Below are 23,541 nucleotides of genomic sequence, written 5' to 3'. Positions count from 1 at the left end.
AACCTGCTCTTACCCCCCCCCCCCCCCCCATTTCATCTAATAATAACCAGACCAATATAGACTACTTACATATAATTTTTTTTTTCTTCTTTGCGCATTTCGAAAGGCTTACATTCTGGCATCATGAAACTGAAACAAAGCGCCTTAAGGCTTACCACAAAAACCACGACACACAAAAATGTTTCCTAAAGTCCAAATAATCGTTAAAGTTATTTCCTTTCTTGGCATTTGCAACAACTTGCTGCCAAAGTGTCTGCTGCGTTAGGACTGTGTAGTTATGGTGATAATGACGGCGATGATGGCCATTGTGTTGTATTGGTGGTATTCTTTACGACTGCCCCACCTCTGCGTAGCATCTTTACCAACGGCCATATACCGACAATGAACATTGTCACATGGGGTCATTTTAGTACCACAACTGAAGGTGGTGATAGAATTTTTATAGAGAAGATTTTGGGCACTATTTATTGGTTCGTTCGTCTACACATAACACAAATGTGCATTTTGAGCGAGTGTGTGTGTGTGGTGATTTGTTGGCCGGAAATTGGTCACAGAGTACATGTTGAACTTGTATTGAATGGGAGCAGAAAGTTAGTATGTGTGCGTTTTAGATAGCGAGAGTGAGCGAGTTTATTTATTGCACTCTGGACTACGGTCATTATGTCCTTTGTGCAAGTGGTTGACTGGCCTAGCCCTGTCGGTCATTCACTATCGCTTTATGGTCGGTCATTCACAATTGGGGTCGTATTTTATTATGAATTTATGATATCTAAGGCTTAGTGGTTCTTGGTTTTTGGTTGAACACTTTTTTGGTATGTGCTGTTGCTGTATTGTTCATGTCGTAAATTCTATAGCATCGTGTCGAAGTTATAGAATTTAATCTGCTAGGAGTTTAAGGTAGGGAAGAACATGAGTGAACTTAGACCAAATGTTGCACTGAACCATAAAAAGGAGTAATAAGTTAATTACTGATACGGACCAATGTTATGAGGTTTTTTAATTAATGGTAGATTATTAATGTTGGGGAGGTTGGTTACATATTTTATTACACTGGTTTATTATTAATACTTTGGCAAAGACTCTATTCTTGATGACTTGATATTAAATTTGAGGGTGATCGTTGGTTGACTTATAACCCAGAGATGAACAAAAGTCACTTGGCAAGTGTATAATCTTCAGTAGAATGCTGGTATGGTATTTGCATGTACTCTATTTTGGTTGATACATATTTATATCTAATAAGAACTACGCTCTTGGGGTATTATAAATCTTTTTTGACCCAGTCAAATAACATCGATATTGGGCGTCAGTTTATACACGTCATCATAGAATAAAAGGTAAATTGAGTTTACGTTTCCGTTCCGTTTGAAATACTTCGATAGACAATCACATTATAATCACACTAGCCTCTAACGACTTTTGATAGGTGACACTCTGTTGCATAAAATTGTCTTGAATTGAATGGATTTCACGAAATGACAGACAAAAAAAAAAGAGTTGGAGCCATGGTTCCTTTAGAGAATATGCATAGAATCACTTTCTGAGTCGATTTATGCATGTCCGTCTATCTATCCATGGTATCCGGGTCATATTTATTATCCGAATTGGATGAATTTTGGCACAGATTATTTATTTGACCAAGGGACGAATCCTATTGAAATTGGGAAAAATCGGTTCAGATTTGGCTCCCATATAGTTTCGTCCGATTTTAAGTAAATGGTGCACCGGTATAGATTAAGATGTAGCTCCCATATATAGTTTCGTGCATCACAGTCCCTATATAGTGTGCTGAATAAAGTCTAGAATTATGTGTGGTAAGTTTCGTGAAAATCGGTTAAGGTTTAGATATAGCTTCCATATATATTTTCTTCCGATTATATATAAATTGTGCACTAGAGACCTAAAGTTTGTTCGATTGTCACACAATTTTGTACAATGAATGTTTATATAAATTAATCTCTGCCAAGTCTCGTTGAAATCGGTTTAGATTTGTATAGAGCTTCAATGTATATTTTCTACCGATTTTAAGTAAATGATGCACCAATAACCCAAAATGTGGCCGATATTCACAAAACATACTGAAATTAGTATAACATAAACTGTGACAAGTTTCGATGAAATCGGTTTAGATTTCGATACATCTTTATATCCTTCACCACTCTGTGGTACATGGTATTATGTATTTATGCATATGTTTGTTAAAGGCAAAATGAAACGAGATAGACACATGGTTCCTTTTGAGAATATGCATAGAACGTACTCCATTGAATTCATCCGACAACATGGAAATGTCAAATAAAGCATTCCGTGGCTATATATCGTTATTTCTTAATACGATATTTCGGTGGCGGTTCCTTAATGGCCTTGTAAACAAAGTATAGGTCGCATTTATGATCCGAATTGATTAAATTTGGCACAGCTCGTCTAGTTGGCCCAAGGACGAGCCCTATTGAAATTGGAAAAAATCGGTTCAGATTTAGACATATCTCCCACATGTATTTTCGTCCGTTTTAATTTAAATGGTTTACCAAAGTCCCTATATATCTTTCGATTTGGACGAAATTTAGCATAGCGTACTGAATTGAGTATAGAATAATGTGTGTTAAGTTTCGTGAAAATAGGTTCAGATTTAGATATAGCTCCCATATATATTTTCGACCAATTTAATGTAAATGGTGTACCAAAGTCCTATATATCTTTCGATGTGCACAAAATTTGGCATTGCGTACTGAATTAAGTCTAGAATGATGTGTGTTAAGTTTCGTGAAAATCGGTTCAGATTTAGATATAGCTCCCATATATATTTGCCGAATTTAATTTTAATTTTGCACGAAATTTGACCGATTTTAATATCCAAAGTTAAGCCGATTGCCACACAATTTTGCACAACGTACTAAAGTTCGTGTAATATAATATGTGTCAAGTTTTGCTGAAATCAGTTCGGACTTAGACATAGCTCCCATATATATTTTCTTTCGATTTTAAATAACTGGTGCTCCATAGACTCAATGTTAGGCCGATTTACATAAAATTTAATAAAATTGTAACAAACTAATGACATATTTATGGATTGATCTATGTCGGTTCACATTTTGATAATGGTCACATATTTCAGTTTATCCAATGTCATGTTAAAGGCCCTTCTGTTAGGATGCATCTTTTTAATATACGCATAGTGGTGAAGGGTATAATATAGTCGGCCCCGTTCGACTTTACTTTTTTCAATTTCGTCCAATTTAAAGTAAATGTTATTTTATTTTTTCGGCAATAGAAGATTCTCGTAGATTCTGAAACTGGCCATTAGTGTAACGAAATTTAAACTCTTAATAAGTGAATATTTATACAAATAAATAGTAATGAAGTTTTAAAAATATAGATGACGAAAGATGACAGATTATAAACATAGATTACAGAAAGACAAGAGAAGATTACAGAAAGACATACAGTCAGTCAGTCAGTCAGTCAGTTAAAATTGATGATTGCCCTCTAAAAAAAAGAGGACGTATGATCAACATAATTATTTATATTTTTAATAAATATATACGAATTTAACATTTAACAAATGATCTGTATTAAAGTAAAACATTGTTTAATAACTTGATCATCTGATTATCTACTCATCAAATGTGTTGAAGTTCCAAGCCCAATTTCCAGATTTTTAAGTTTCTGTAATTAGGTACACCTTAAGTACAGTATTTACAGCATTTTGGTATCAGGTTTAATACGATTTGACTGTAATTTGATATTTCAGTTCTTATTGGGTAGCAAATCTCCCTTTCAAAAATTATCATTATTGGTTCACATTTCGGAGTAGCCCCCAAATGAGCTACCCTCAATATTCCCCATAAACATTATGGTTATCGAACCTCCTTTAAGGGTACCTCCATAGAACGATGCTACCGATGTTTGGTGTTTTGACATCCATTTGGAAAAAAATGTCGGTATAGGTCTACTAATAGTTCCCAGTGGGGCTGGGAACTTCCCTATAAAGCATATTTCGAATATTAATTTTATTTTAAACTAGCGGGCCCGGCAAACGTTGTCTTGCGTAGCACATTTGTAATGTATAATTTTCGGCACTTTAGATTTGTTTTTATACCCTACACCATAAAGTGGAATGTACAAGTCTTTGTAATACCTTGGCATTTAGCAGAGCACACATAAAGTAACCTTAGTACTGAATATCTACAATTTGATGTTAATGAGCGAGTCTTTTTGCTATTTATGCCTTCTAAACTTTCTGTGGCTATAAGTTCTTTAATATTTGAATTCGTGCACATATATGTTTATTATATATTTATAATAGAACTTTGCAATGTGCACATATATTACTGCTACTCCTAGGATATTTGGTATTGAAAATGTTCAATATTTTAGCTCCCATATAACGGCACTTAATGAGCAAAAAATCTCCCTTTATGTAAAGTACTCCAAATGTGAGGATTTGGACACGTTTTTTAATCTAATCAGCTGAAGTTTGGTATTGGTTTCTTTATTTGGTTGAATGAATCATACTACAAATTATAAATATTGGTCCACTCTTTTAGGTAGCTCCCATATTACGGTACCCACAACATTCGGTATTTTGGCGAGTTTGGTCCTGTGTTTATACCAAAGTGGCTGTAATTTTTAACTTTGGATGATCAACACCTCTTTAAAAAAATTAATAATATTGGTTCAAGTTTCCCGGTAGTAACCATGGTATCGGCCATAGTTCATTATTTTCTCATGTTGTGTTAAATCTTCTTTACAAAAATAAATATATATCCATTCCCATTGTAGCAACGGTAATATGTAATTCCGGGATATTGAAATTTTTCTATTTAGGTTAATGTTTTCATATAGCTCATACTTATAGGTCCCGCCCTATTTTTTTGTATTATAAAGACTTCGACCGAATTTTCCTTTAGATTTTGTGAATGAAAAACTTCTTCCCAGAAATTATGCACTGTAGGTAAACGTTTTAAAAAAACGCCACACATATTTTCCGTTTAATTTTTGGTAAGTTCTTACCCAGTAATTTTGAACATTATTTTTTCAAAACATGGACTAGATAATGCTCTATATACAGGTACCTGGCATATTGAATAGGTAACATCATGAGACTCTTTGTTATAATAAATGTTTTTGACAGAGTATTTTTTATGAGCTTATTGATAGAATTTTGCACATATTCGAGGTGTAGTGTTTATAATTTCAAAAACATTGACCAACCATTGGACATATAGTACCATATAATGGTACCACCTGATTTGATATTTTCCGTGGCATGAGGTACTTTGAGGAACAATATGTCCCTATGGAACTATTATTATTATTATTTTAAGAAATATAATCGGAATGTCTTCTGAATTTCATCTTTGCGTTTGTCCCAAAATGTACGTGCATTTTATGGAAAACGTGTACATATAATGAAATATAAATAGTATATACATACTTCTCAATTGTTTCCTGTATTCTCACAAAAAATTTTCAATATAATGTCAACCCAATTGAAAAAAAAAATATTTTGAAAATTTTCAATAATTGACAAATGAAGGCCCAAAGCCCAAAATATCTCAAAATAACAAATACGACGTGGTGCAATCAGAATAGCTCGATTCTAAATTCGTGGAATTGCAAATTTGCTTCATAATATTTATTATTATTTTTTTTTTTTTTGCAAATTGCTCGCGGTTTTCGATTTTTACTCGCCTTTTAAACCTTTTCCTTATACTACCTTCACAGCATCACAATATCCGTTCAACACAAAAATGTATATACAATTTTCGACAATCCCTTTTTAAAAGAAAGACAACAATTTATTTTTTCGGTTAATTTTGTTTTATTCAAATAAAATTAAACTTACAGCTAAAAGTTAGTTATTCAATAATTTAGATAAACTTGGTTTAAAAATATGCATAGTTTTTGGAGTTAAACATTCTTTTCGTTATATATGTATAAATATAGATGTGTATATATGTGTAAGAGTGTATATCATACTTAATATGTAGTCAGTTTCATTTGTTTTTAACCATACAGATACATATAAATTATTACCTTAAATCGAATTGTCTTACAACTAGAAGATTTTCTTTATTATTATTAAAAGTTATTGCTTTGCTTTATTTACTGTTCTCATTATTGTTATTTCTTTACCATAGTTATTGTATTCGGATGTTCATATGTATTTTGTAATTAATGTAAATAATGGAAGTAAAATTAGTTTTTGAGAATTGTACTTTAGACTTTGTATTCACTTTCGTATAGATTAGTTTTCTATAAATGTGAAAGTATTTACAATGGTATGTGTATTATTAAGTGCTATGTACTAATATATAGAAACTTGTTTTTGTTTTATTTGCATTTTTTTTAAACTACATCCTTTAGGAAGCATTAGCATATTTGGTACATAAATCATTTTATGTTCTAAGATATGTCATAACATTTTAAAATTTGAAGCTGAAGTTTACATCCTTGAACATACACACGAAATACTTATCTTAGCCGAAAGTCATCAATTTTAGTTTTATGTATATTAAAGCAAAAAAAAAAATCATTTTATTTTTCAATTGAACAAAGATAAGAAAGCGGGCATTTGCCAAAAATGGTAACGCCAAAAAGAAATGGAAATACAGCAGCAACAGAAAAGAAGCCGTCTAGCCAAAGGCCATGATTAAATGATGCCAAAACGTATTATTTTATTGCATGCACATCGACCATACCAGCATGACCAAATTACCGGTCTGTCTGGTTGCCATTTGGAGGCTACTGCCTGAGATAAATATTGAAAATCAATAATGATGCACAGTGTTTTTCAAATTAGAAATTTAGTAGAAAATATTATTGAAACGCTGATAAGTCCACATAGAACTACTTCGACTACAAGGCAATGGGAAAAAAGTTCTTCTTATAGGAAACTGCATTCCCATTTGTGATACGGTATATCGTACTATATCGGCTTGGACATTTAGTCTCCATCGAATATAAACACTATCGGCATTTTCAGAAACATTTATCGAAGAGCATTTCATTGTCATAAGTCCACCAAAAGGTCTTCTACTCATAGAAGTCCATTGGTAGGTCGTTTCATCGACAAAATTAGATATATCAAAATTTATAAAATATTCAGAACAACAATTCCATTCCATTGTTTCCAGCAATTATCCTCTGTTAGTGACCATTATCGTGGATGGCTATAAAATATATTTGTTGTGGAATATTAAAAAAGTCGAAGAATTTTTGTTCTGACTTTACATTACAATATAGATAACAGAAGTCGCCTTTAACGACGATCATGAAACTGGAGAAATAGGTTTTCCATCTAATTTTTTTAATTTCTTTCAAATAAATATTCACTGTGAATGCTACTGTGCACCATTAATTCGTACAAAAACATCTAAACGGCAAATGCAAACTACAACAACAACACGAAAAAACACATTCGAAGACAAAAACAAAAATCCTTAATTAATATGTAGCTGCTTCTAACAGCATAAATTATTGTGAAGAAGATGACGGTGATGATGGTGGTGGTGGTAGCAACGACGATAATGGCCTTAGTAGCTACGCAGTTGTGGCGTGGTATTGGCGACGGCGGTATCGATTATGCCATTGGCGGCAGTATCACTAGTAGAGGAGGCATTGATTTGCTTTTTTGCATGCGGATGCAATCGGCAGTGGTTATGTTGTATTCGCAGACCAGTTTTTTAGCAGCATCGATGCTCACGCATTTGCTTGTAAATCACGAAATGATACAGTTCTTGTCTTTGTCGTTCGGATCGGATGGCTTGCGTTTGCGATCATAGGCCAAGGCGTCATTCGGTACATAGCTAACGCGTACACCGCCATAATGACGTCGCTGTGGCAGTTGATACATCATATAATCCTCCGAACTGGACGAACTGGATGAACAGGTCGAGCAGACACTGGACGCATCATCGGAATCGTCATCATGTTGACCACTGGACATGACAGTTTGTGATGAATGATGATGACGTGTAGGATCTAGCGCTGCCGACTGTAGTATTGACGGTGGTCCTTGGTACGAGGAAGACAGTGGTTGTGTTGTGGTGTAGGTGTCAGCACGAGTTGTGGAGTTGGAACGATGACCACTGCCTGAACGATGGGATTTTCGACGTCTTCGTCGCCGGGAAGAGTGACCGCCATGTCGTTGTGTTGTATCAGAGCTGTTGTCATTGCCGCGATTTGTTCCCGCACCATTACCTGAATAACTACGAGATCGTGGTAAAGTATCGGCGGGTATGCCTTCGAATCGCACACCTTTGGCTTTTTTGCTTTCGCCACCACCACTCATCGGCGATGAGGACGAAGCTCCACTCAGAATAGATACTGGATGTATGGGAGGATTTGTACCAGACTGACCCGACTGATGTGACACAATGGAGCGTTCACCCGCAGAGGCTGTTGGAGATCCCATCAACTCGGGAGGTAAAGCTGTTGAAGCCACCGATAAATTTGGCGTTGGAAGATCAGGAACTTCAGATGGTGGTGCCGAGGTGATACCATGTGTTTGATTTGGTTGCAATGGCTGAGAATATTCCGGACAGTTGCCATATTGAGGGTTCATAGCATTGGGATTTTGAGGTAATGAAGTATTTGTTTGTATCGACAGCTCAGGCATACTGGATGTCTTCGTGTTTTCCACCTCGGATATTTGATGCAGCTGCCGTTGTAGGTTATAACTGTTGGCTCCCGACAGCATCGGCTTATTTGGCCAGGTTGAATCTAAATTGAGAGCCATTTCATTGAAATTATAAGGACCCTCATGTTTCAGTTCCATGGGCTTTGGCATCAAATGGTTAAATTCTCCCGGCGATGTCAATGGCGACATGTTCTGTGACGATGACGAGTTAATGCCGCCTGAAAAGTCAGTAAAATCACCCGCAGTATGTTCCATATCCTTGACCACCCCCGCATCTGAATCTGAAGTGGGGTAGCTTTGCTTAGCACCATCTGATGGTGTGGATATCCCCACCAAACCCACATTGGAACCTCCAACAACATTCACACTGCTGCTGTTCGAAATGCCAGCCGCTATTTGCTGACTTTGCAGTTGATACATGGCATTATTGAAGTTTTGCTGATGCTGCTGCTGTTGCAAAGGTGACATTGGCGGCGAACTTGAGGCATGACTTGACGGAATACGCGTTTGAGGTCTTACTCTCTGAGTGGGTGGTGTAGGTGTGGTATACATGCCGGTGCCCGAGCTGTCCGACGGTGTTGGTGGCTCACCTTTGCTGCAGGCTATGGAACAGTAGATGGAACCACGTCTGGGCAAGAATGCACGTCCCAGCAACGAACAGCGACATGTGTTGCAAGAGAAGCACTCATCGGTGGCATGCCAATGCTGGCCGTCATGACTCATTTGTCCTTGATCTACGCCAATTGCCTCGCCACAGTAATCACAGTATTCAGCGAACATCGCATCGAAACAGAGCAGACAATAGGGTTTGCCCTCACGCATAATGTACCTTTGTCCACCCAATTGTTTTTCGCACTCCTGGCAGGCGAAATGATTCATATGCCAAGCACGTCCTTCTGCTTCGGTGCACTCGTCGGCCAAGATAATCTGAAAGACAGAATAGAGGAATGAAAAAAATTGAAAAAGTTTTTGGTTATTCCGTTACATGACTAGAGCTTTCTTTATGTCACTTGAAATACAAAAAAAGAGAGAATGGAAAATCCTTAAACTAACTTTCTTCATCAGTGGTGCAATGTTACCCAGGACGACTAACTATTTATGACAGAAGGTGAACGGAAGCATAGACTAGTGCGAAAGTATTGGAATTTCTTCATAGTTTAGTGCGTGCTATGGTCGTGAGTTTGTAAAAGTTTTGTATCATTAAATTTTTGATTAGAGATTTTTATAACTATTGAAATATTGATAAAGCGCGTTTCGTTATTAGATAAAAGCTAAGACCTCTATTTGGCAAAAGATACAGCTACTAAAGGTAAAACGGAATTGTATATTTTCTTCATTTTTGTTCATTGCCTAAAAAAGTGGTAATAAGCTAGATACTGATTAGGAACTAGTCTTATCTCTCCAATATTTATGAATTCATATGTTTCTTAACCTTGCGACAATTGAAAAAAAGCCTTTAACAGAATAAATTATTTTGCAAAAGTTATAATCAAAATGGCCATAACTTTCAAACCGTCTAGCTCTTCAATTTTACTTTAACTTTTTCCTGAAGTGACATTGTACCTAAACTAATGGCACGTTCAACTTGATTAATTCGCATCTGAGAGAAAAAACTTTATCCATACATTTAAGGAGAAGAAGAAAAAGTTCCATGAAAACTTACCTCATCACAGGCTGAACAACGTGGTTTCAAAGTTTCTGCATGATGACGGCCACAATAGAGTCGTCCATCTCGATGAAAGTAGATAAGATCGACAAGTAATTCGCGACAAACGCAGCATACAAAACATCCAGGATGCCAGGAGGCATTTGGGCCCAAACGCGAAGCAAATACTGCCATGTCACCGGTGGAAATCAAATCATCGCACTGAAATTAGATTTGCAAAATGAGACATTAAATTAATATCAAAATCATAAAATGCTTTGGTAAAAGAAACTAAAAGGCTGGGAAAAAACTTGTTTGCCTCCAAATATGAATGGTGGCCAAGAAGAAAACAAAAATTACAGGAAAGAGCTCGTTAAAAAGTACTTGAATATTTTCGAAGAAACCCCCCAAAGAAAAGAGGAATGAAAAACTTTTAACACTTGACCTCCCTACCGACTGTCAACATTTACATTGTCTATTTGTTTGTGGCAGTTGTGACTTGGCTTCCTAGTAACTTTTCTCAGCGCTTCTAATGGCATACCTGCAACGGCTAAAGATAAACTTCAGAATGACTTGCATTCACACTTGGCCAAAGTATCTAGTGCAGCTGATGTCTCTGCAATCCCAGCTACCTACAATCATTCAATTACCCTCCAGTTAGCCAGGTCAAGTCATGTTTTAAGGTGTTCGTTATTTTTTTTTTCTTTCTTGCAACTAACAAAGTCAAGTTGAATTAAGTTTGTTGGTTGGCTTCCATTTGTCGGTTGCAGGTAACTTTTTTTCAAACATTGTCTACAGCAGCATTCTTAACGACATTCTCTTGGCCACTTGAAGTTTGTAGGTGGCCATGTACAATCAGTCTGAACACATGTCATGACACTTGGGTTAACAATTCGCTGACAGTTGCAACTTAAGTTGGTTTGTTTGTCACAAACGGGGGATGTGTCGTTGTTTGAAGCATTAGCAATGTTGCTATCCGACACCCCAGTCATTAACTAAGAAGTAACTTTTAATTGTGTACAGGTTTTTTGTTATTCATTATTTTTTATGAAATAAATTGAATATTTTGCAGAATTTATTAAATTACCTTCAGAAAATTATTAAAAAAATCCTTACCATGTCTTATATTAAGTTGATACAGATTGTTTCATGATTGTTTCATGAGCGTCTGACCATAGTCAGACCACATATTCGTAAATTAAAATTTACGGATGGGTGGCAGCTAGTTAATTTTTTGTGTGGAATTGGAGTAGTGTGATTTTGTTCCTCTGTGGCAAAATTGGTCGACTCATAGATTCCGATTTAATGTCAGACATGGTAAAAATCACTTCAGATTCCGACATAACTTCTACGCATAAATGAGACCAATTTAATATAAATAAATTGTGAAATAATTGAGTCAAGAATGAAACCGTCATAATAAGTTTAGATATAGCTATGTGATATACTATTTACTTCAACTTATTATGGGTTCCTACATTCCTACTGTTTATTCTCTACACAACTATGTTGTAAGGTTATTATAGTTTGCTGTTTCCCCAAGAGTTTGTAACGCCGCGAAATATTGGTCCTAGACCCATCTTTTAGTACACCAATTGACTAGCTGAGTCAATCTAGTCACGATACAAGCAACAGTTATGGACCAATCGTCACGAAATTTTGCTTGCAGGACGGGTTCTGCCCAATGAATGATCCGATAATATGTAGGGAATGAAATGGACAATAACTGATTTGTCTGTTTTTCTGGTCGATATAGAGGCTACAATTATGAACAGAACACCACGAAATTTTACTCCAGGAAGGGAATCTGGCCAAGGTCCATCTTTAGTGAGTAAAATTAACCTAGACTTTTGTGTGAAAAATGACAATGGCGTATATCCCCTCCTGAAGGGCACTAACTCGAGAAGTTGATAGCATATTCGGGAGGAGTGGTTGATCTCTAAATTGATACCAAATGTATTATTGTGTGAACTCGAATTTGGGAGTTATACTAACATAATTACAGGTGCATACATATTTTGATTTGGTTAATATTACCGTAACCACACTAGAAGCAAAAATGTCGCACGGATCGCTATGAAATTTTACATGAGGTTCCGGTTATGGCCAAGGACGACGTCTGTCGTTTTCGATGACATTTCGCCACTATTTTAGGCCGAACATCAGGTATACGTTTTTTCAGAAAGCTGACCAAAAAGTTGAATTCTTTTGATCTATGTAAGGTAAATATAATACCATTTTTAAAGCTTAGATGAAATTGGATATTCCGTTTGCTCCACATGACATTTCCAATGTTTCAAAATGTTGACTCTTTGTGGGGACATTATAACATTATACTAACAAGGTTAACATATTAGACCAAATGAAGTTATAAAAATCTAACTTATAAATATACACCAGAGTGATGTTTTCGAAAAGTATAAAATCTTCTGAGAACAATATGAAATATGGTGTATTAATTTTCTCACTTCGTATAGAAATATATCATATAGAAATCCATCATAAAATGTGAACAAAAGTTTAATACTCCATATTCTTTTTCTACTATATTCCCAATTTCTGAATTTTCATAAATATTTTCTTTGTCAATTTTATTATCTAAACCGAACATAATAACATAAAACTAATTATATTGTACCATAGTGTGCCAATTTTTATGCCACCATCGCCGTTAAATAATTTAACGGCACCTTGTGCCACTTTCCGCATTTGCATTTTTTGCAACACAAAAAATGACCTTCTCTCCCACTCTCTAGCAACGTCATGGAAAATGCAAAAATTACAAACTAATTTCATGCCAGCTTAACAGAGGTGGGAGAGAGCACTGAAATTTAATCTTAAATCGATAAATATCCATCTACTTACCCCATCGCAGGGACGTGCACTCATCAGTGGTCTGACATTGCCACGTCCAAGTGCATCACGTTTACGTTGTGTGGAGAATAGGCGAAGTTCTTTGCGTTCCTCATCCGTCAGCGAGTGACAGTAACGAACCTGAAATGACAGATAGACAAAGAGGGAAACAATGAAATAAACTTTCGGACCGAACAAGAAAAACAGAAAATACTCTTCCAGCTAGACCATCAACTGTTAAATAATAAATGCCAGTAAAATGTTTTGAATAGCAACTGTAACGCAGAAAAAGCAACATAAACTACATCTGATTTTAAGAAAATAAACAAACATTGTTTTCTTTTTACTAAAGAAGAAAAATCAACAAAGACATCTTTACAACGCCAACTAAAATGCACAGCAGCAGTTCCGTTCAGTAATGATCATATTCATTTATGAATTTTCTAGGACTACAACTATTCGGACTGCTTGCATATATCAAAATAAGCCAAAACATAAATAGAGCAAAGAACAAAACAAACGAAAATAACTATGGCCAATAGCAAAATGTCTATCAAACACTGGTCATAAAATGAAAAACTGCAACAACAACTGATATTCCTTTTTCGTCCATGGACATATTTATGCATCATGATATTCAATATTCTGACAGGCACCCTACATTTAGTTAAGCAGAATATATTTTAGGGAAATATATTTTTGCGTCCGTGTTTTGGTAAAACCCTACCATTGGGTAGTAAAGACTTTTATGATAGCCCTACATAACGGTATGATAGCCCCCCATTATTCGGTATTTTGGAGATTGACCATGTTTTTTCAACCTAAATGTCTTTAATTTGGTTTTCATTGGGTTTCAAATCCTCCTATCCAAATTTAAACTCCTAAATATCAACGAACGAACACACATGTCTAGATCGACTCAGCTACTCGAAATATGATTATCGGTATACAAAAAGATGGGCCTAGGACCAATGTTTCGTAGCGTTACAAACTCTTGGGGCTACACAAAGCTATAAGACCCTTGCAACAAAGTTGTGTAGGTTATAATAACACACATATACAACAATAACAAGAAAATTTGTGATCCCACGAAATTTTTCATGAAAACTTGAGACGACCTGAGACTAGAATGAGGAGCGTTGAGTTTTTTAGATATAGATTTCGGATTTGGATATAGCTCCTATATATGCACTATTCAAGGTGATTATCCTTATTTAGTTGACCCTTCCGACTTTTGTCCTTTCTACTACTGGTTTTATCTACAATCGAGGCAATTTTTATCGAAGTTCACACAAAATCAAATATCGAATATCTTAAAATTAAAATATACCCTATTTTCCAATTTTACTCCCTGCAGAAAAATATATTTCAAAAGGACATAATGGTAAAAATACCTAAGAGGAATTCGAGTTTGATCTACAATTTATTTGAAATATAAACTTCCCATTCTAAAGTCCAAAGGATGCTCCTATGCTCTCAGTTTTGAAATTTATTCCTTTGCCCATTGGTATCGTCACATGTTATAAAATAGCATAAAATATTGCCGTACTAACCGTCTCACCATATTATTAATGATAAACTTCTGGTATTTGTAGTTGCCATGACTAGGCTATTGTGAATGTGTTATGGTTAAGGCGTTAGATGTTGGACCAACAATGAATGCTACTAGTGTGGTTGTTGTTGCTGTAGTTGCTTTGGGATGTTGTTTTTCACGGGGACTCTTGCATTTGAGTGTTAGTTTTCAAAATGTTGCTGTTGTTGTTCTTGTTATTCGTATGGTTATATCCAACAAAAACAGTAGCCGTCATACCAAACAAACATAACCATTTTGGCCAAAGTCTCTCCATCGTCGACGTCGTCGTCAGTTAGATTTAAATGTGTCCGAAACAATTTCAGCTGTATGCAAATACTATCACACAGACAAACCTAAAAAGACTAACCATGAACCTTGGTAGACAGACAGGAGATATCGCAACCGAAAGCTGATGGTGCGATGCATACACTCATGGCCTACGGGCCAGGCCATTGAGTTCCCCTCTGAGCATTTGTAACACAAACACACACGCACACACTTGGATGCATATATGGTGTTTATAGTTTTAATCCTAAAGCCTATGATTTGTTTGCCATCTCAATACTGTCCACACTGGTCCCCGAACAAAAGCCCAAACAGCAACACACATCCAGATATACATATGTATGTTTGTCGACAAGATATGCAGACTTGACGCTCAATGGTCGTTTTGTTTTTGAAATTTTAAACATTTTACACTTTGGTAGGGCTTTCCTCAATTTCTTTATTTGATTATTATGGACATAGATTCCTGTTTGTTAAGTGTGTGCAGCACTGTGATTTCGAAGAGGCATTTTTGTTGAAAGATTACAATGTGAGGCAGACAAATCCTGTTTGTATGACCTATAGTCAAACTTCTATGGAGATTTAGACGAAGTAATTGATATGGATTGTTGAATTTTTGTAAAAATTTTATAGTTATATGAGTATCGTTGAAAATCGAAGATCTGTTCTTTCGGCTCACATTTTGGTTTGGTCACAATGTTTCCTAACAAAAATTAACTAATTCTACTTCAGCTTCGAACGAAAAATATTTACAATGTAATTTTGATGATTCGATGAATGTCGGATGATTCTCCATAATAATACGTAGAATTATTAGCCCAGATTCGTCCAGTCTTTCTATCATTTATAGGTGACGTTGGAGTGCCCCACAGATTTTTTCATTTTCATAATATCGGGTGCTTGGAGGCTGACATACATCTATATAGAACATGATTACTATCGATTCATGAATGGACATAATCCGCCCATTATCGGGATTTTAAAAGTTGTTGCTTCATTTTATTGCCAAAGTGGCTGTAATTTGACATTTCGAGTTTTTCGAGGCTGACATACATCAATATAGACAAGAAAAACGTCGTTAAGTTCGTCCGATACCACAATGTCCTTGTTCCCTTGTTTGGAAGCCATGAAAACATCAAAAAGCTATATTGAACACTTTGTGGAAAGAAGTGTATTATTCAAAAGGAATCTGAAAAAAATATAGAATAAGGGGGGATAGTTTTATATGGGGTCAATGTCCAAGTACTGATAATTTGCTGCATAAATGTATGTTAGGCTCCTAAACTCCGCAATGCGAATTTACACTTACTTCGGTAGGAAAATGTGGTTTAAAACCTCAAAATACCAAAAATTTTATGGTACCGTTCTATCGGACCAGTTGACCAGTATTAACCAAGTTGTTTGGGGGGAAGACGTGCCATAAAGCCCAAAATATCAAATTATAGTAAATTCGGTTGAAATACGTGCCCAAATGGATGGTTCCGCTTTATGGTAGGGAGATTTCCAACCCTGAGAATCCAAAATATCGGATTGGAGCCAATTCGGTTTAGTCCTAGACCAAAATTTTAGTACACCGATCGTCATATCACGACTAGAAATGGGAAATTACAAAACTCTTTTAAATTCCTTGAAACTGAGGTTTGCAAGGTTATAACTCGCGAAATATGAACATATTGCATATAATTTAAATTCATTTCTATAAAATGAAGTGATCTTGTCAAAATCTTAAAATATTGGTAATAAATAATAAGTTTGGTGGAAGCTGTGATGGTGGTAATATAAAAAAATGGGTGAAAATGTGTTGAAGCCAACGTGTTTTTTGTGTTCGTTCCTGATTTGTGGCTATACTACACAACGCATGCACATGTGATCAGTGACTAAGTTGCAGAATACCCCATGGACAATATGATTCTAATGTATGATTTTTCGATATAATCACTGCATCCACCCAAAATGAATGCTGACATTTTGAAGCCAGATTTTCGGAGTTTTTTGAATTTTTCTGATAACTAGGATGCGTATCTAGATAATGAACTAAACTAATTATAGGACTGTAGAACTCGCGATTTGGCTTCGTTTGGTGTATATCTCATGAATGTGCTCACCGCAGCTTCTTTGTAATTGGGTTCCAAAGACGAAAATTTGGTGCGTACATTTTTATAAAAAAAACTTATTTTTTGAGTCTAAAATTAAGAAAGTCCATTCAAATTCCGTGGAACCCCGCGTGATTTTAGTTTTTTTACGTGCCGGATCTAATGATATAGGTACCGGCGGATATAGGTACCTTGAATGTGGGAAAAACTGCAAAAACTTATTTTGACAAATTCGCGTAAATAATCGCGTTTTTCTTCGAATTGATTTTACCTACATTCATTCTTGTGTTATCATATTCGCGAATCTGTGTGAAAATATGTCAGAAATATATCGATACGCGAATAATATGCGTATTTTATCCAAAATCGATTGTGGAGGCACATCCGCGGTTCTTAACCGATCCTTTTAAAATGGGTGTCCTTTTGTGTATTTTCATAGGAGATTTCTGAAATCGGATGCGCATAAAAATCGTATGCACGTTGCGTGATTTTTAATCATTTTTAGGTTTTTTGCACAGTAAAGTGCATCGAGCGGAACACTTTGACCGCTAAATTAAACATCGAAAAATTCATAATTATTGAAAGACATTGATTCGGTTTATACAAAAACCGCATGCGCATCAACTGATTTCAACTAATACGCGAATTGCATGCATTTAAATATTGATAATTTGTATATATTGTAACTGCAATATATTTAGTCATTTTTACAGTCGAAACTGTTATCAGATGAATATACCGATATTTAACAATCATCTAAAAGAATTTGAAGAAAAAAGAGTTGCATATTTTATAAGATAAGGGAAAGACCGTATTCCCTTAACCATACTAAAAAAATCGGAAATTCAAAAAACATTTCGATTTAATTAAAAAATTAATTTATTTTATTTTCAGATGTCTTCATGTTTCAATTTATTTTTCGCGACAATTTAACCATATTTCAATGTGATTTGACTAGTACTGCAAAGAAAACAAATTTGTTTAACCATTTGTGAAGAAATTCGCGAATTACAACAAATAGGAATTAATTTAATTTATATTTGAATTACAAGATTTAAAACCGCTATAACTTTTGTGCGCAGCATCCGAATTTGTGAACGGGAACAGATTTCGAATAAGCATATTTTTCTTAATCTATGTACCAAAAATCATAAATGTGCTCGCAAAAAAAATTTTCAAATTTTTTTTAATGGAATTTTAAAAGAATTTTCTAATTTCCCATATGTGTGTCCCATTACAATTTGTAAACAAGATACAGGACCATGGACCAATCTCCACGAAATTTTTCATGTAGGACGTGATCTGGCCAATGAAGACTCCTATTAGTAATGATCCCCTGTTTTTGGTAATGATCAGTTAATATTTAGCGGAGATATGGACCAAAACCTTTATTTTTGTCGCTCCAGAAGCCACTATTATGACCCGAACATCACGAAATTTTACACAGAGAAAGGGGCCTGACCATAGAATTTTGATGAAGATCGGCCAATTTTTGGGGTTAAAATGGATCCAGACATTTGTGTGAAAAATTATAAAATTTTCATTCTATAACGGAGGACTCTATTGTAAGCCGATCATCACAAATTTTACGCAGATAAGTCAATATTTAGAGGGTCAACTGCGCCAAGCCTTTTGTGTGTAGAATAAAAGAGGGGTAAGAAAGAGGAGCTGTTGACCTCTAATCGATTAAGATCTGCAGAAAATTAGAGTTCGGTTGTGGTTGGGTAGGTTAACATACTATAGACCCCGTTTGACTATACTGCTCCGCTCACTGGTTTATATTTTGAAGGGTTTAGCCGCACTGGAAAGGGGGAGAAACAGTTTTGAAGAACCTTGTCTATACATAGACCACTGGGAAGAAAACACTTTTCCTAGCACACACTTTTCAATTACATAAAGAGGATATACATGGTGGAGGGTATAAAGAGTTCGGCATGGCTGAACTTAACATGTCATCGCAACCACTGTCCGAAAATGTTCGTCGATATCTTTGTGCTATAAAGTCTGTCAATAGATTTTCATACGTCCATTTCCGGAATGGAGTAAAATCAGTGCTCCACATTGATGTCATTGTTGTTGTAGTTGTTTTTGGCCTATTGGTGGTATTGATATGATACCATTTTTTGTTGGACTTTTGCTGCTGATGTAAGTGGCGTTCTCTTAGCTATTGTTGTTGGTTTTATTGTTGCCATTGGCGGTAGCCCCAACAGTGATGGCAGGCTCGATGTTAAGAGAATTGTTTGTCAGTTTGATTTTACCAACAAGCCAGACCAGACATCCAAGTTCAGTTCAGTTGAGTTCACTCTTGTTTGGAGCTTGGCTCCTTCAACCATTACAATTCTGTTCGGTGTTCTGGTTTTGCTTGTTAACAACATGGCAATTCCAATCAATGAAGTTATCTGATATGGGAAATTTTTGAATTCATTTTTGTTTTCTTTTCACTATTGCGCACAAACATACCCACACACACACATAGACATGTTTCTACTATGCTTCACTTTAGAGTTTAACTTGTTTTGTGGTTATACTTTGCATCTACGTTTGTATTTGTAATATATGGTTATGCTCTGCATCTATGTATGTATTTGTATGCACATAAACACTAACACATGTAAGCAACGAGTTTACATATTTACGTACAAAATATTGTATAAAATGCTCGTTAGTTGTGGGAAAAAATTCATTAGCAGAAATGTAAGTAGTTGGTCAGAAAAAAGTCAACAACATCAAAGTGCGAAACTTCTTTAACCTTGCCATGTAATTTCGAATGAGGATATTCGGGATTTTGTTTCACAAAATTCCTATTGCAGAAAATCATTATTTTTGATAGGGATTTAAATATGTGACAAAAGATCTCAGATTTTCCTGAAGAAATTGAGATATTTCCAGATGTTTTTTTTCATTGTAATCTCTTCTATATAAACAATCTGGCAACACCATGCCCATATGCATATTGAAATTAGAATTCAGATTTAATATGTATGCCACAGTTTGTTAGCATCATAACCCCTCTCATGGTCATTTGTTGTTACATGGATACTGTCTCTTTTTCACATCTTCCAAGTGGGTGTTAGTCACAGGTGATGCTATCTATGGTGCCAATGTTGAGTCTGACTAAAAAACGTCCACAACCATGGCAACTCAAACTACAACAACATTAATACTAAAATATTTTTATTTGTATCCTGTTGTACATGTAATTGAAACAAACTAAATCTGCATTTTAATGGCCTAGAGCTAAATCGGAATTACAATTTCAATTTATTATAGAATGTAAAGTTTAATCCAATACAACAAAACGAAAAAAGAAGATAAAAACACAAAATTTCTCCACATGGAGGTGTGCATTCACTGATGAAAATTGATTGTGTTTGGCATTACTTTAATTAAGAGACAATATTTTATTGTTGAGACTGCAATGTATTCTACTTTTTTGTATTATTTCGTCTTAGTAAATTACTGTAACACTTACCTCGTTATCGTGCGGCGGAAGCTGATGCAACAATTGTCGTACTCGATATTGTTCTCCGGGACTGTTGACATATGGCACTTTATCATCGGAGATTTGTGAGAAATACAAACGCACCTGCAACGAAAATAATTGGAAAGTTAATAGCTGTTAATTTCATATAAAATTCAATATGAGGTCAAGGTAGACAATAAGAGATAAAATAAATGAAGTTCGAGCAGACCGAACTTTGTACACCCTCGACATTTCATGATCCAAATGGACACACCAAGGTGTGGAATTTGAATAATTAAATAACATTGGCATTTAATTTTCGGTTAGAGAATTAATATACTCCTAGAAAACTAAAACATGAAACCTGTACCAGAAATACATTTAACAAAATATATAGAAATATGGCGGTATTTTATTGAAGGTCGTAAAACTCGGTTATCTACAGCGGGAATTTGTTATTCTTTGTATTAAAAATGGTATGAGGTGACTTGAATTTGTACTGAAATCCTTCTTATATATAATGCAAATATAATGCAGCTAATGAAAAACGTGCGGGATTATTAAATAACGTATTGGTCAAACGGTGATGTTAAATCTCAGATATTACCGAAAAGTATGTAGAATATTTTTGTAGGGAATACAATGCCCAAAATGACAAATTATTTTTAATTCGGTTTTATAGCTCGTTACATGAGGGAAAATCTAAAACTGGAACTACACGGACGTTTCATATCCACTAGAACTGCAAATAGTAAATTACAGTTAAAAATTATATTTTATTGAGTATATGCTTAAATATTAATTGACATAGCGCATTTTCGAATTTGGCCCGCCTTCTGTGTATGTTGATTGCTTCGAAAATACAAGCCCCATAATAAAGGAAATGCGAATAATTTATAATTTTAAGTATTTGGTCATAAAGAAAACTTAAAATATTGGCAAGATGTCGAACGTCGCACTCAATGCATCGGAAGATATCTTCCCCACCACTTTATTTCGTCGATTTTGTATACTTCCCGTCACCCTGAAAGGAGGTAATTTCGGTGGCAAATTTTGAAACAAAATTTGAAAGCATAATACAAATAGTCAAAATACTGAATTCGACTGAAAAAAGTGTCTAAAATTCTCAGAATATCGACTTGGGTCAATATTAATAATTTTAGTGCGGAGATGTGGTGGCACCGTTATGAGAACCCAAAATAGAAAATTACGGCCAATTCGGTTGGAAAATCTGTCTAAAATCCCCAAAATACCGAATATTGGGGGGTAACGTTATATGGGGCTACACCAAAACGTGGACCGATATTTGTCATTTGCAACTCCAAACATCCTAGGAGTACTAGCAATTTAAGAGCTCAATCTTAAATCTTTATCTGGTATAAAAATCATGAGACAACCTGGCAACAGGAACAACTAAAAGGGTAGATCAAGTCCATTGGTCCACTCCTTCTGGTACCTCCCCCACAAATGTTTAAAATTTATTTATATCCAATACTTGTAAATCCAATATCAGGCGAATGGAATGTCCAATTTGAACCAAATTTTGCACAGCCAGTTATTATTGCCTAGACCCAAAGATATGATCCATTGGTCCTCTCCTTCTGGTACCTCCCCCACAAATGGTCAACATTTTCAATATTGATAAATCCATTCAGGCGAATGGAATGTGCGATTTGAACCAAACTTTGTACAACATATTATCTTTATCTAGCCTATATCAAGTCCAGATATGGGACCCATTGGTCCACTCCTTGCTTGTACCTCCCCCATAAATGGTCAACATTTTCAATATTTATAAATCCAATATCAGGCGAATGAAATTTCCGATTTCAACCGAACTTTGCGCAATCAATTACCTTTTCAAATCTAGATCAATAATTCAATATTTTATAGACGTATAAATTTAATTTGAAGCGAATTGAATAATGATCAACATTAAATCCGAAACATATGTGATAAAAACACTCTGTGAACCATAAGGGCTGTTTTACCTTCAGCCTTTAGGATAAAAATGCTTCATCGAAATATCGAATCAAGTGTTTCGGAACCAATTCCGTTTCAGACAATAGACCTTCTGTCCATCTTATACGTTAGTATCGAAATGCCCAGATAGGACAAAAATCGCCCCTAACACCTCAAAATTTCAATAATAGCTAGTATCCCATTTGAAATGGAACGTATATTTAGACTTATGGTGTACGTCAATTTCTTCAGGTATATTTCCCACAAATTATGATAATATTTATATTTCAAAAACTTTGATATTTTTTTTAAACGTTAGTAGTGAAACGTAATATCTAAAACTGAATGAAAACCATATTTGCAAAAAAAAGTTCACTGTAGGTCTATGTTTGGACATAGTCCTCATGGAAAAAATTCATCCCCATTTTCGTTATTTTGAAGGTTTCCCACACATTTCCCAATCTAAGGGGCTGGAATTTATCATTCCAATGCAATTCCAAACAAAAGTTGAAAAAAAACGTATATTCAAAAAATTTTATAAATATGTCTATGTTTTTTAAACATATAAAGTTCCCGCTTATTTTTCCGTCTGTCAAAGTTCCTAGCCCACTTTTCCGATCTGTAACGCGGAATTTAATATCTCAGAGCATATTCACAATGAGACAGTCCCGATATAAAGGTCCTGACACATAAAAGTTATTTTAATTGTCCTCCACACGGTAACGATCTTAAAGATCTTCTTACATGTTTTTCTCTCTTTATAATTATCTCTTTTACACGAAATTTCTCCCACATATCTACACAGGATTTTTAAATCAGTAATTGAAATAACAATCTGTGTAAGAACACTTTTACATATATCGCTAGTTACAACCGTATTCACTTATTTCCCTTTACCTTTTCTTAATGTCACCATGACTGATTTACATTCCTTGATGTCCAATGTGACAAATTGTTTTATCCGACATACTAACTGGACAATTGCCGGTAAATTTGCGTATAAACTTTAAACGAAAGCCTTGC

At 35.1% G+C, this 23,541-nt stretch overlaps 1 protein-coding gene across 1 annotated transcript in view; it reads right to left on the bottom strand.

Annotated features, from left to right (window-relative positions):
* Positions 1 to 7,696: 7,696 nt before the first annotated feature.
* The window catches only part of LOC133321880 (protein prickle), a 57,167-nt gene continuing 41,322 nt past the window's right edge, over positions 7,697 to 23,541 (bottom strand). Inside the window, exons 3-6 of the mRNA XM_061530953.1 lie at positions 20,566 to 20,679; positions 13,155 to 13,283; positions 10,308 to 10,511; positions 7,697 to 9,571 (exon numbers count right to left, since the gene is read on the bottom strand). Of these exons, the coding sequence (XP_061386937.1) occupies positions 7,724 to 9,571; positions 10,308 to 10,511; positions 13,155 to 13,283; positions 20,566 to 20,679 (2,295 nt within the window). The 3' untranslated portion in view covers positions 7,697 to 7,723. The remainder of the gene's footprint in view (positions 9,572 to 10,307; positions 10,512 to 13,154; positions 13,284 to 20,565; positions 20,680 to 23,541) is intronic.

This window comes from Musca vetustissima, unplaced genomic scaffold (assembly GCF_032173495.1).
Source record: "Musca vetustissima isolate MV318-11 ecotype Yass unplaced genomic scaffold, APGP_CSIRO_Mvet_v1 utg10644, whole genome shotgun sequence".
NCBI lineage: Eukaryota > Metazoa > Arthropoda > Insecta > Diptera > Muscidae > Musca > Musca vetustissima.
This window is presented reverse-complemented; position numbering and strand designations above follow the sequence as displayed.